Genomic DNA, 13,090 nt, shown 5'->3' on the forward strand with positions numbered 1-13,090 from the left:
GAGGGAGTGCTGCACTGTCAGAGGTGCCGTCTTTCAGATGAGACGTTAAACCGAGGCCCCGTCTGCTCTCTCAGGTGGACGTAAAAGACCCCGCTGCACTATTTCGATAGAAGAGCAGGGGAGTTTTCCCCAGTGTCCTGGGCCAATATTTATCCCTCAATCAACATCACTAAAACAGATTTTCTGGTCATTATCACATTGCTGTTTGTGGGAGCTTGCTGTGCGCAAATTGGCTGCCGCGTTTCCTACATTACAACAGTGACTGCACTTCAAAAAGTACTTCATTGGCTGTAAAGCACTTTGGGATGTGCAGTGGTTGTGAAAGGAGCTATAGAAATGCAAGTCTTCCTTTTTCTTTTTTGTAAGATCAGAAACTGATGCATTGCGCAAGGAACTATTTTGCAATTGCTGTTGTGAAGTTGGGTTTGGGTCAGTCGGGTGTCTGACCGGTGCAGAGACCCCTCATCATGCTTAACAGTCTCCAAACCAAGCTGCTGGGAAATCCACGGGTGTGGAGGTTTTGCCTGACTGACAGGGAGTGTAGTCTCTCCCTGCGGGGACATAACCCTCTTGACTAAGTTAAACAACGTAGGCAGAGACTGGCCACTGCCGATAGGTTCCGTAAAGGACACTGCTGGAGGTTAACCAGCTAAAACCACACAGGTCAGCAGCAGAGGGCTGAACAGCCTCCTGCTGCTTGTCTAACCAAGCCACCCTACCAGTTAGGGCATTGGGGTGTCGGGTTTATCTGGAGCCTTGTGGGAACCATCCCACTTCCCAGCGACAAGACTACGGGTGACTTTAAGCATGCGAGGGCAAATCAACTGCAGTCACTGGGAACTACTCCAAATCACATGCCGCTGTCAACTCAGCTATGAGCTTCCTACTTAATCTGACTCTCCAAACGCATTATTTCTCCAAGATATGTCGGAAATTAAAGTCTGACTGGTATAACCCTCCCCCGAGGCCTGGTCCTAACTCTTCCATACTTTCCTACTCTTCCCCACACAAGAAACATGTTATCCATTTGCAAACAGCAGACTCAAGTCCAGAGGCAAATCCAGATCATAGACATTTGTCTTTTTCTTTTAATTTGTTCTTGGGATGCGAGTGACACGGGCAAGCCAGTATTTATTGCCTATCTCTAGCTGCCCTCGGGGCATCAGGATCAAAGCATGTAATGTGGGACTGGAGTCACTGGTAGGCCGGACCAGTTACGGACGGCAGGTCCCCTGCCCTGAAGGACATTAGTGAATCAGTTGGGTTCGAAAACAATCCACCGGTTTTCACAGTCAATTTTGGTTTTTAGCTGACAAATTATCAGATTTATTGAAGTCAAGTTTCCAATTTGTCATAACAACAGAAAATGCTGGAAAAACTCAGCAGGCCAGGCAACATTCGTGGAGAGAGAAACAGAGTCAACGCTTCAGGTCGAAACCCTTCGTCAGGACTGAGAAAACACAGGAAATGAAACAGATTAAAAGGTCAGTTTGGGGGCTGGGAAATGGGGGAGGGGATGAAAGAACAAAAGAGAAGTGAAGAGACATTAAGAGGTATTCAAAACCAGACGAGATGGTGATCGGACTAGTGGAGACAAAAGACGGCTCTAGATGAGGTGTGAAATGCGCTGGCAGAATGGGAGACAGCTGCCATGTGGGAGAGAAAAAAAGGGGGAAGGGCACCAAACAAAGGTGTGGATAAAAAATATATGTAAAAATGTAATGGGGGCCGAGGTTATGATCTGAAATTGTTGAACTCGATATTGAGTCCGGAAGGCTGTAAAGTGCCTAATCGGAAGATGAGGTGCTGTTCCTCGAGCTTACGCTGAGCTTCTGTGGAACAATGCAAGAGCCCAATTTGTCACGGTGGTACAGGTTGAGCGTCCTGAATCCGGCAACCTCGGGACCGAGGCTGAGCCGGTTTTCATGTTTTTCCCGGACTTCGGAACGTGTTCCTGATGTCCGAAGTCCGGAAATATTGCAACCTGGGCTCGGGCGTTTCTGGACTTCGGACATCAGAAACACGTTCCGAAGTCCGGAAGTGCCTGGGCCGCTCCCGCGTAGCGCTGATGCGTTTCTCCGTCCCTTCCCTTCTGCTAAAGGGGAGGAACGCTGCGAGCTCTGCAGAGCATCCGACGGCCCACACTAGGCCACCAGGGTGGCGTGGTGCCGTGGCCGCAGTCTGGCGGAAACACTTAGTGGAGCTGTGTGGATTAAGGAGGATAAAACACAATACTAAAGTTTTATTGCATCACTCGCATTTTTCATAGGATTTTTCAAAAAAACACAACAAAATTTAATGGCTTTTTGAAGTACAGGTTGAGCACCCAAAATCCGGAGTTCTGGAATCCGGAACACCCCACACAATCGTTCCATAGTCCGGATTCTGGAACATTCTGGATTCTGGAACTCTGGATTTTGGATGCTCAACCTGTAATTGAACTCATGATTTCTGGGTTGCTAGTCCAGTATCATAACCACTGGGTGATGCTATCCACATATTTGTAATATCTGGGGTACGGTAGCACAGGGGTTATGTTACTGGACTAGTAATCCAGAGGCCTGGACTAATGATCCAGAGACACAAGTTCAAAATCCCCACCATATCAACTGGGGAAATTAAATTCAGTTAAATAAAGCTGGAATAAGAAAACCAGTATCGGTAATGGTGACCATTGTTCCCACCTGGGATGGAAATCTGCCGTCCTTACCCGGTCTGACCTAAGTGTGACTCCAGACCCACAGCTATGGGGTTGATTCTTAACTGCCCTCTGAAATGGCCCAGCGAGACACTCAGTTGTACCCAACCGCTACAAGGAAGTATACTAACCACACGGACTGCAGCGGTTCAAGAAGGTGGCTCACCATCCCTTCTCATTGGCAATTAGCGATGGGCAATAAATGCTGGCTTTATAATACCCAAAATGAAACGCTTACTTAACTGAATTGGATCCACTTCTGTTAATTGTCACAGGTGGTATGTTTATTGTAGTTTTTGCCACTTAGCTAACTCCATATGAGGAAATGTAACTTGTCGCTAACATTGACCAAGGCGCTGGGCTGGTACTTCATGAGTGACAGTAAGTCGGCATTGACATTTCTGATACTCAGAAAATAGGGTTCATGGAGATGCATCAGTAGTACTCTTCGAGTACATGGTACTGTTAAAAGTACGAAGTACTGTGAGCATTGTGAAGAGAGTAAGTCGAAGCTGAAAGCAGATGGAGTCCTAGTGCCTGTAAGGGGAACAGAGAGGGTAGATAGAGAGAAACTATTTCCGCTGGTTGGGGAGTCTCGGACTAGGGGGCATAGTCTAAAAATTAGAGCCAGACCTTTCAGGAGTGAAATTAGGAAACACTTCTACACACAAAGGGTGGTAGAAGTTTGGAACTCTCTTCCACAAACAGCAATTGATTCTGGATCAATTGTTAATTTTAAATCTGAGGTTGATAGATTTTTGTTAACCAAAGTTATTAAGGGATACGGGCCAAAGGCGGGTATGTGGAGTTAGATCACAGATCAGCCATGATCTCATTGAATGGTGGAGCAGGCTCGAGGGGCTGAAGGACCTCCTCCTGTTCCTATATTCCTATGTGAATACTGCGGAAACCAGGCAGCAACAAGAGAAATTTAAATGGGCACCGATATTATCAACAAGTTACACATTGAAGAAGGCCATACAATTCACATAAGGGGAGGAAGGAAGTGGGTTTTTGCATCTGGAGACCGAAACCTATTGGAAGCAGGAATTAGTCCACAGCCGCACAGTGGACACTCTAACAATCTTCTTCATTCATTTAACCTCCCCATGCAAACGCATTTTATCAAAGTAGTGCAAAAAAGCTGGAGGTGGGAACTCTGTGACCTAGACCCCGAGGTCAGTGTGGAGCGCAGCCATGTCAAAGCATTTATCATCTTGAGCTGTCTAAGGAAGGCAATAATGATCAGTAGAAGCACGCAAAGTACTGCAAGTCTGCGGATGCTGTCAAGAGAAGCCATCCACATACAGGCCCACAATGGGTTCTAACATTCCCAGTGCCCAAGGGAATAACAGAGGCAGATAAATTCTACAATTAATCTAATTATCCCTCACTCTCATAAAATGGCCGTCCCTTTGAATGGAAGATGTGTGAAAGGTGAGTAAAATAGTTGTTCCCTGAGATCAATGGAACAGATACACATTTTCTAAGGGTCCTACCTCTTAAAATCTAAGAGACTTTCACTGAAAATAAATAAAAACTTTCAACAACTTGCATTTATACGGCGCCTTTAACTTAGAAAAACGTCCCATGGGCCTAGAAATTCAGTTAGGGGCGCCCAGCTCGCCTGGGCGCCGGAATTACCGCTGCGCGCGGAGCCACTTGCGCCAGCGGGAAATTCACTTTCAGCGCCCCAAGTGGAAGCCGGCCGCTAAACAAGGGTTTCGGCGCCCCGCTTGGGGCGCTGAAACTGAATATCGGCGTGCAAAGTGCCGCAGCGCCACCCGCTGCGGCACGGCAGCCTGCGGTACTGCAGGCCTTCCTCTCAGTCTTAAGGGGGAGGTGCCTGCAACAGCGCGATCCCCGCTCGCGAGTGCCGGCAAATGAGCTCGGCACCAAGGAGAAGTGCCGGGCACTCTGGAAACAGCTGGCAATGCCGCGGGGGGGTGGTGAAGGAGGCCGGGGACGGAGGTGCGGGCAGGCGGCCGCCAAAAAAGCGGCCGGCCACACCTCCACCTTAACTCGCCCCACTACCGGCACAGGTAGGCCCCGTGTACCGGTCGCTGTTTGCGGCCGGCGCGGGGGAGGCGGCAGCAACCAAATATGGCCAGCGGGGCGATAGCGGGGCGCTGCGCACACCGATGACGTCATCGGTGGTGGTGCAGCGCTACTGGCTAACGCCGCCATTAGCGCCCCGCTAAATATCGCGGTAGGTTTGCACAGTGGCGCAAAAGCCCTCTTTGGGCGCAAACTGGTGGCGCAGGCCACTGAATTTCTAGGCCAAGGTGTTTCACAGGAGCGATAGTCAGACAAAATGTGACTGAGCCAAAGGAGGAGGTATTTAGGAGGAGTGACTAAGAGCTTGGCCAAATAAAGCCAAGGTTTTAAGGAGGTTCTTAAAGGCGGAGAGAGAGGTGGAGAGGCAAAGCAGTTTAGGGAGGGACTTCCAGCGCTTAGGGCCTCGATGGCTGAAGGCACGGCCACCAATGGTGGGATGAAAGAAGTGGGCCGCGAGCAAGAGGCCAGGGTTGAAGGAATACAGATTTCTCGTGGGGGGGGGGGGTGGGGGGGTGTTGTGGGGCTGGAGGAGATCACAGAGATAGGGAGGGGGCGAGGGCCATGGAGGGTGACGTAAGAAAACTACTAGGCACTTGGTCTAAGCGTTAAACAAAGCTTTAATCGACTGTTTTACAACATGGAGGTCTAGTTGTGTCCTTCACTAGTTCCTGTTAAGAATGTCCTGCGCAAGCTGGGCTGGTGCCCGAGTATTTATACTCTCCCTGGACAGCGCCACCTGCAGGTCGCTCAGTTGATTCATGTCAGAGGGATTTCAAAGAGCCAGCACAGGCACGACGGGCCGAATGGCCTCCTTCTGTGCTGGCTGTACGTTTCTGTGATTCTATGAACCCAGAGAGAGGGGGGAGGGGTTGGGGGAGGGGGGGGGGGGAATCATTTTAAAATGAAGCATAAAATTAAGTAGAAAATATAAGTTTACCTTCACTGCATAATAGTGTACACCATAGGTTGCAAGAGATTCCGCAATGCTCATGTAACTGCGGAAAGAGCAGAAATGGAAGGAATGTAAGAAATGATTTTTTTCTCTCTTCCAGCGCTGCAAAAACATTGAAATGTTTATCCAGTTGATTTGTCAAACTCATAAAAAAAGCTCCCAAATAAAATCTGGCAATGGAAGAAATGTAAATATAAAACCAACAGAAAACACTCTCCACAGACAAATTAGCCACATCTTGTAAATGCAGAAATTAAACATCTTAGAACAGTCATCAAAGAACATCCATTAAAAATATAAATCACTTTCCCATTTACCATAAAAGGACAAAACGCCGTAAGCCTGGAAATCAGTGCTGGTGATGTTATCAGACAAACGTGCAGCGCTGCTTGAATCAGAGTCCGCTCGCCACTGTTTTGACAGAGGCGTTAATCTGTTTATTTTAATCTGTTTACAGTTTAATGCCTCCACTAAGATGGTGGCGCGGGTAACCTGATACGAGCCTACGTAACAACAGAAAACGCTGGAAAAACTCAGCAGGCCAGGCAACATCCGTGGAGAGAGAAACAGAGTCAATGTTTCAGGTCGAAACCCTTCGTCAGAACTGAGAAAAAAGCAGGAAATGGAACGGATTAAAAAGCAAGTTTGGGGGCTGGGAAATGGGGGAGGGGATGAAAGAACAAAAGGGAATGTCTGAGAGGTGAAGAGACATTAAGAGATATTCAAGGCGAGACGCGATGGTAATAGGACAGGTAAAGAGACAAAGGATGGCTCTAGATGAAGTGTGAAATACGCTGGCAGAGTGAGAGACAGCTGCCATGTGGGAGAGAGAGAGAAAATGGAAAAGGCACAAACCAAAAGTGTGGATAAAAAATATATAAAAAGATAATAGGGGCCGAGGTTATGATCTGAAATTGTTGAACTCGGTATTGAGTCCGGAAGGCTGTAAAGTGCCTAATCGGAAGATGAGGTGCTGTTCCTCGAGTCTGTTGCTTGCAGGAGAACATTGCTAATAGTAATTTCTAGTGTCTCGTTTTTCAGCTGATCAGAAAGACAGCGTCCTGAAAAGTTATCCTTAGAATTTTTCGGTAAATGTTATGACTTACTTCACAATAGCTTGTCCTCTCGTTTGTCCGCTGACCTTCTTATAATGTTCGATCACTCTATCCTCGCTGAAAGGCATCAGACAACAAACAGTTATTTTGAAGCCACTGTCTGATTTATTGAGCATGTCCTAAGTGACTGCCCGTTTAAAATGTGTCAGAAAAGTACAGCAATCTTTTTTTATTATCGTAGAATCGTAGAAATTCACGGCGCAGGAGGAGGCCATTCGGCCCATCGAGTCTGTGCCGGCTGAAAAAAAGCTCTCCAGCCTAATCCCACTTTCCAGTTCTTGGTCCGTAGCCCTGCAGGTTCTAAGCTCCATTGCTTACAATCCCAGTATCTCAAATACTCTCCTCCCAACTATAGTTTCCCATCCCTAGCATCATCTTGGCAAATCTATGCTGTACGTGCTCTACGGCTTTAGTGTCCTTTCTGTAACGCGGCACCCAAGAAACTGCAAAAAGTGCTCTAATTGTGGACTAGAAAATGTCTTGTATAAATTCGTCATTACTCCTTTATTCTTGCATTCTACTGGCCTTTCTCTACTTTCATCGAAGATAGGAGCAGGAGTAGGCCATTCGGCCCCTCGAGCCTGCTCCGCCATTTAATGAGATCATGGCTGATCATCCAAACTCAGTACCCTGCCCCTGCCTTCTCCCCATATCCCTTGATCCCTTTAGCCTTAAGAAATATATCTAACTCCTTCTTGAATATATTTAATGAATTGGCCTCAACTGCCTTCTGTGGGAGAGAATTCCACAGGTTCACCACTCTCTGGGTGAAGAAATTCCTCCTCATCTCTGTCCTAAATGGCCTACCCCGCTCTTTGGGTGAAGAAATTCCTCCTCATCTCTGTCCTAAATGGCCTACCCCTTATCCTTAGACTGTGACCCCTGGTTCTAGACTCTCCAGCCAGGGGAAACATCCTCCCTGCATCTACCCTGTCACGCCCTCTAAGAATTGTATATGTTTCAATGAGATCACCTCTCATCAACATATGCGGAGTTAGCTGATCTTGGCGAGAGCGCCAGTAGGAGCCTACTAGCCTCGCCCCCATGGAAGGATAAAAATTGTCAAGTGGTCCCATTCCCAGTTGTAGTGGCGCTTGCTGGAGAATGCACATTGCGGATGTGGGATGAGAGCGGCAGCAGGTTTGACTGCCGCCCCCTTTAGCCTGTGTACCTTCGGGTGAGGAAGGGAACACCTGCTGGGGTTCGTGGAACTGAGTCTTAGAAAGAGCCCGTGCCTTACAGGATGGAGTAGAGGAACGGAGAAAACTGAATTACAAATAAAGAGTCGCGACACTAAACTGTGGATGGTGATTAAAGCATAAAAGGGGAAAAATTCAAACTAGCGTCCGTGCGCGGCACCGCCAACGCCTCCTGCGAAATTCAGCAGGAGGTCAGCTGCGGCGGTAACCGGTAGTGCCCCGCAGCGCTGCGCCGCCGGCGATGGCGTCATCGCCGTGCGCAGTGCCCCCTGACTTACCGCTGGACGCTATGTCTGACAGGGTCAGAGGGGGCCTACCTGCGGCCGGGGCGGCGCTAATTAAAGGCGAGGTGCTGAGCGGCCATTTTTGTTGCTGGTGGCCTGCCAGCACCTGCCCCCTCTGCCATCCCCGGCCTCCTCTGAAGCCCCCCCCCCCAGTGGAGTGCCTGTCACGCTCCGTGAGCCTGGCACTTCTCTTGAGTGCCGGGCTCTTTTGCCAGCACTCCGATCCCCGGTGGCCCAGCTGGGCCCCAGGTCGCGCTGCGCAAGGCGCCTCCCCTTTAAGAAGGGGAGGAAGGCCTGCAGTACCGCGGTGCGACGTGCCGCAGCGCCACAATATTCCTTTGCAGCGCCCCAAGAGGGAGGCATGGCGCTTCCAGTAGCACCCCGTTTCCCTTTTCCCCCCAAAGAAAATAAAGACTTGCATTTCTATAGTGCCTTTCACGACCTCAGGAGGTCCCAAAGCGCTTTACAGCCAATGAAGTAATTTTTGAAGTGTAGTCACTGTTGTAATGTAGGAAACACGGCAGCCAATTTGCGCACAGCAAGCTCCCACAAACAGCAATGTTATAATGACCAGATCATCTGTTTTAGTGATCTTGACTGAGAAATAAATATTGACCCCAGGGAAAACTCCCCTGCTCTTTAAAATAGTACCCTGGGATCTTTTACGTCTACCTGAGAGAGCAGACGTGGCCTCGGTTTAACATCTCATCCAAAAGACGGCACCTCCGACAGTGCAGCACTCCCTCAGCACTGCCCTGGAATTTTGTGCTCAAGTCTCTGCAGTGGGACTTGAACCCACAACTTTCTGACTCAGAGCGCGAGAGAGTGCTGCCACTGAGCCACAGCTGACATGTAGGCAAAGATGCTAAGCAACGCCTGGTGATATTCATCCCTTTTAAACTGCATTTGAAATCAATGTAATCAGCAAGGGTTGATTTAAATCTGCGAGGTGATGGATGACAGGGCTGGGGAAGGGAGCATATCTCGAAGTTGATGGGTTTTCATATCCTCGTGTCAGGAGTGGGTTAGATGTAAAGTACATCTCCCTTTTACATTACCCTGACAATAGACCTAACCCCAGCCTCAGAAGGACCGCCCCTTGCTGCACTATTGGGAATTTTCTGTTCCTAAGCAGTCTTATAGTTATGACCTCTCCGACAGAAATGGCTCAATTAGTGGCAAGTGTGCAGAGTGAAGAGGTTTTTCTCCATTGGGAAAAGGGTTTGCGATTACCTGAACCCATTTCATTTTTGGACCTTTTAACAGTGGCCAGGGAGCCAATCAATCCGAGCTGTGGTACAGGAATTGCGGAGACAAAGGGGCGATGCGCCGATCACTGTACCGGCCTCATCGTTCACATCTCTTCGTTTGTAGCATCACTCATGACCCAACAGCAGTGACCTGAGGCCGGCAGAAGCGGACTGAAATCACCCTGATGGAATCCTAATCCCGCATGTTCTCAATTCCACATATTCCCAAAACAAGCGTCAAGATATATAACATACAATCAGGTCATTAAGAACAGGTGCGACTATATATAATCCAACGACTTGCTCCTTGTTCACCGCGCGGGCGTAATATGCCACCTTACTTCACTGGTGCGGAACTAGTTATTTTTATTAATTTCTTGGGTACGAAGCAGCCCCCCGAATAAAACTGGATCTGCAGGTTGGCAACCCTTTGGCAGTCAGCGGCAATCCCAGCGGTAACTGCTTGACGCAGCCCCGTGCAATTACTGTTATGTTTCGGCTGATTCTCACTCCAGTTCTGTCTATTCTGCAATACGGAGAATGCCTGCAGGTTCGCTTATTCTATTGGACGCAAGATGGTAAGGCCCGGAGTGGCGAACAATGCCAGTAGGATGCCGTCTAATGTTTAAAAGCTCTGTCAGAAGAGTCATAGAGTTATACAGCACAGAAAGAGGCCCTTCGGCCCATCGTGTCCACGCCGGCCATCAAGCCCTGTCTATTCTAATCCCATTTTCCAGCACTTGGTCCGTAGCCTTGTATGCTATGGCGTTTCAAGTGCTCATCTAAATGCTTCTTGAATGTTGTGAGGGTTCCTGCCTCTACCACCCTTTCAGGCAGTGAGTTCCAGACCCCCACAACCCTCTGGGTGAAAAAGTTTTCCCTCAAATCCCCTCTAAACCTCCTGCCCCTTACCTTGAAACTAATGGGGGGGGGGGAGACAGAGTTTGTTTTTATGGATTGGGGTTGGGCGGGCGGTGTGCCGAGGGGCCTCCGAGAATTCTTAATCCGGCTTGGGAGCACAAGTCGGAGACCCAGCACTACAGTATTGTAGACCTATCCTCAGATTCATGAAGGGCTCGTCACTGGGAGCACGGGAATGGCCGAATTTACCTCATAGAGCTCAAAATACGCTCTGCGGACACACACACACTTTTAAAAGGGCAACGTCTGGAACTGAAATGTGAAAAGCATTTCAGGAGCGCTAAATGAAAAAGAAAAATCACACAACCAGCACCGTGCAGCACTGAAGTCCCAGCGACAACACATGAGGCCTTCTCACAAGTGTGACACACTCAGCCTCACTTTAGCATGACAGCTCTAATTAAAGCCAGGAAACTCTCGTTTAAACGGCACCTAAATCCGGAATTCTCTAATAACCGGCACAATTCTCACTCCGAAAACTACAGTATACAGTCGTTTATAAGTTTTGTTTTACTGTTAAGTAATTAAAGAGTTATGGATTACCCTCAACTGGCAGTACTGTACTTAAAATCAAGCATCTTCCACCATCCATTTAACACAACATTCTGTAGGTGAGCACCCAATTATACTGCACATTTCTTGATTTTTTTATTTTTGTTTGTTAAACATAGCCTCGGTAGATATACCTCTCCGTTATCCGGAATTTTTGTTATCAACCGGCAACACGCCGGTCCCGTCGGTGCCGGATACGAAAGAGTTTCCTGAACTTACTTTAACTGCAGAGTTACTGGTAAGGGACTGAAAATATAAAATTCACAATTATACACTTGTCTTTTGAAGGATACAAAAGGCTCCACTGAATGTGAACATTTGTGGACTTTAAGTTCCAAAGCATAAGAGAAAGGATCTGAGGCCTACCAGTAGGCGAGGGACGGGTGCTCCTTCAAAGCCTGCGTCGGGAGTACTGGCAGCTTCTTTAAGTCAGCCCTTGTGATTTCATTACTGAAAGAAAATATGAAAAGGATATCAAGTTTATACAGAAACCGTGATCCTCAGTATGACCAAGACCAGATGGAACACTCTGAAAGCCTACATCTGTTCCTTTTTAGTAAAATAAGAGCACTTTACAGCAAACTTTACCTCAGTAGATTAAAAAAAAATCTTCAATGGCTTTTATTAATTAAAAAAAAAATCAACTTGTGCCTCACTGTTGCTGTGTGGCCAGGAACTATATTCCACCTCACTTCCTCTGTGCAAGTCCCCAGCCCCTTCGAACAAAGGTATTTCTTGACCCATTCAGGGCGGGGGGAGGGGGGGGGAAAGTAAAAACGCAACTGTTTAATTTCCTCGACAGAATTTCAAGTAAGAATAGAGTAAGGGGCTGGGGGGAAAGCACAAAATGAAGCCTTGATAGTGAGGTTCGACTCTCACATCCTGTGAGGCTCAAAGGAACCAGCACGGAGTCACTGACCTTATTTTAAAACCACGATTGTTCCTGAACACAAAGCTAGCTCTGTTTCAGCAGTGGCAGACCCGCTTTCGATGATGATGGTTTCTTTACCTCCCGAGGCTGCGCATAAATCGGGAATGGTAGCATAGCGGTAATGTTACTCGGACTAGGAATCCAGAAACCTGGACTAATGAGCCGAGAGAGAGTGAGTTCACAATCCCACTACAGGCAGCTGGGGAATTTATTATAAATCAGCTAATTAAATAAACCTGGAATTAAAAAAACTAGTATCAGCAAAGGTGACTTGTGTAACTACCGCTTTGTTGTGAAAACCCATCTTGATTCACTAATGAAGGAAATCTGCCGTCCTCACCCAGTTCTGGCCTATATGTGACTTTTTTAAAATTCGCTTACGGGATGTGGGCGTCGCTGGCGAGGCCAGCATTTATTGCCCATCCCAAGTTGCCCTCGAGAAGGTGGTGGTGAGCCTCCTTCCTGAACCGCTGCAGTCCGTGTGGTGAAGGTACTCCCACAGTGCAGTTAGGGAGGGAGTTCCAGGATTTTGACCCAGTGACGATGAAGGATCGGCCGATATATTTCCAAGTCAGGATGATGTGTAACTTGGAGGGGAACTTGGAGGTGGTGGTGTTCCCATACGCCTGCTGCCCTTGTCCTAGGTGGAAGAGGTCGCGGGTTTGGGAGGTGCTGCCGAAGAAGCCTTGGCGAGTTGCTGCAGTGCATCTTGTAGATGGTACACACTGCAGCCACGGTGCACCGGTGGTGCAGGGAGTGAATGTTTAAGGTGGTGGATGGGGTGCCAATCAAGCGGGCTGCTTTGCCCTGGATGGTGTCGAGCTTCTTGAGTGTTGTTGGAGCTGCACTGATCCAGGCAAGTAGAGAGTATTCCATCACACTCCTTACTCCAGACCCACAGCAATGTGGTTGATTCTTAACTGCCCTCTGAAATGGCCCAGCGAGACACTCAGTTGTACCAAACCACTACAAACAAGTACAGTACCTTCACCGCACGGACTGCAGCGGTTCAAGAAGGCGGCTCACCACCACCTTCTTGAGGGCAATTAGGAATGGGCAATAAATGCTGGCCTTGCCAGTGACGCCCACATCCCGTGAACGAATTTTTTAAAAAGTCTGGATTTATGAAA

General features: G+C 48.2%; 1 protein-coding gene across 8 annotated transcripts in view; it reads right to left on the reverse strand.

Annotated features, from left to right (window-relative positions):
* The window catches only part of frmd4a (FERM domain containing 4A), an 894,188-nt gene that overhangs the window by 102,474 nt on the left and 778,624 nt on the right, over positions 1 to 13,090 (reverse strand). For all 8 annotated transcript variants that reach the window (XM_086010812.1, XM_086010811.1, XM_086010810.1 and 5 more), the window contains 3 exons: positions 11,396 to 11,479; positions 6,815 to 6,880; positions 5,694 to 5,751 (listed from right to left, as the gene is read on the reverse strand). In XM_086010812.1, coding sequence (XP_085866938.1) covers positions 5,694 to 5,751; positions 6,815 to 6,880; positions 11,396 to 11,479 — 208 coding nt within the window. The remainder of the gene's footprint in view (positions 1 to 5,693; positions 5,752 to 6,814; positions 6,881 to 11,395; positions 11,480 to 13,090) is intronic.

Source organism: Somniosus microcephalus, chromosome 17 (genome assembly GCF_052327205.1).
Source record: "Somniosus microcephalus isolate GS21.2 chromosome 17, FLI_Smic_1.0, whole genome shotgun sequence".
NCBI lineage: Eukaryota > Metazoa > Chordata > Chondrichthyes > Squaliformes > Somniosidae > Somniosus > Somniosus microcephalus.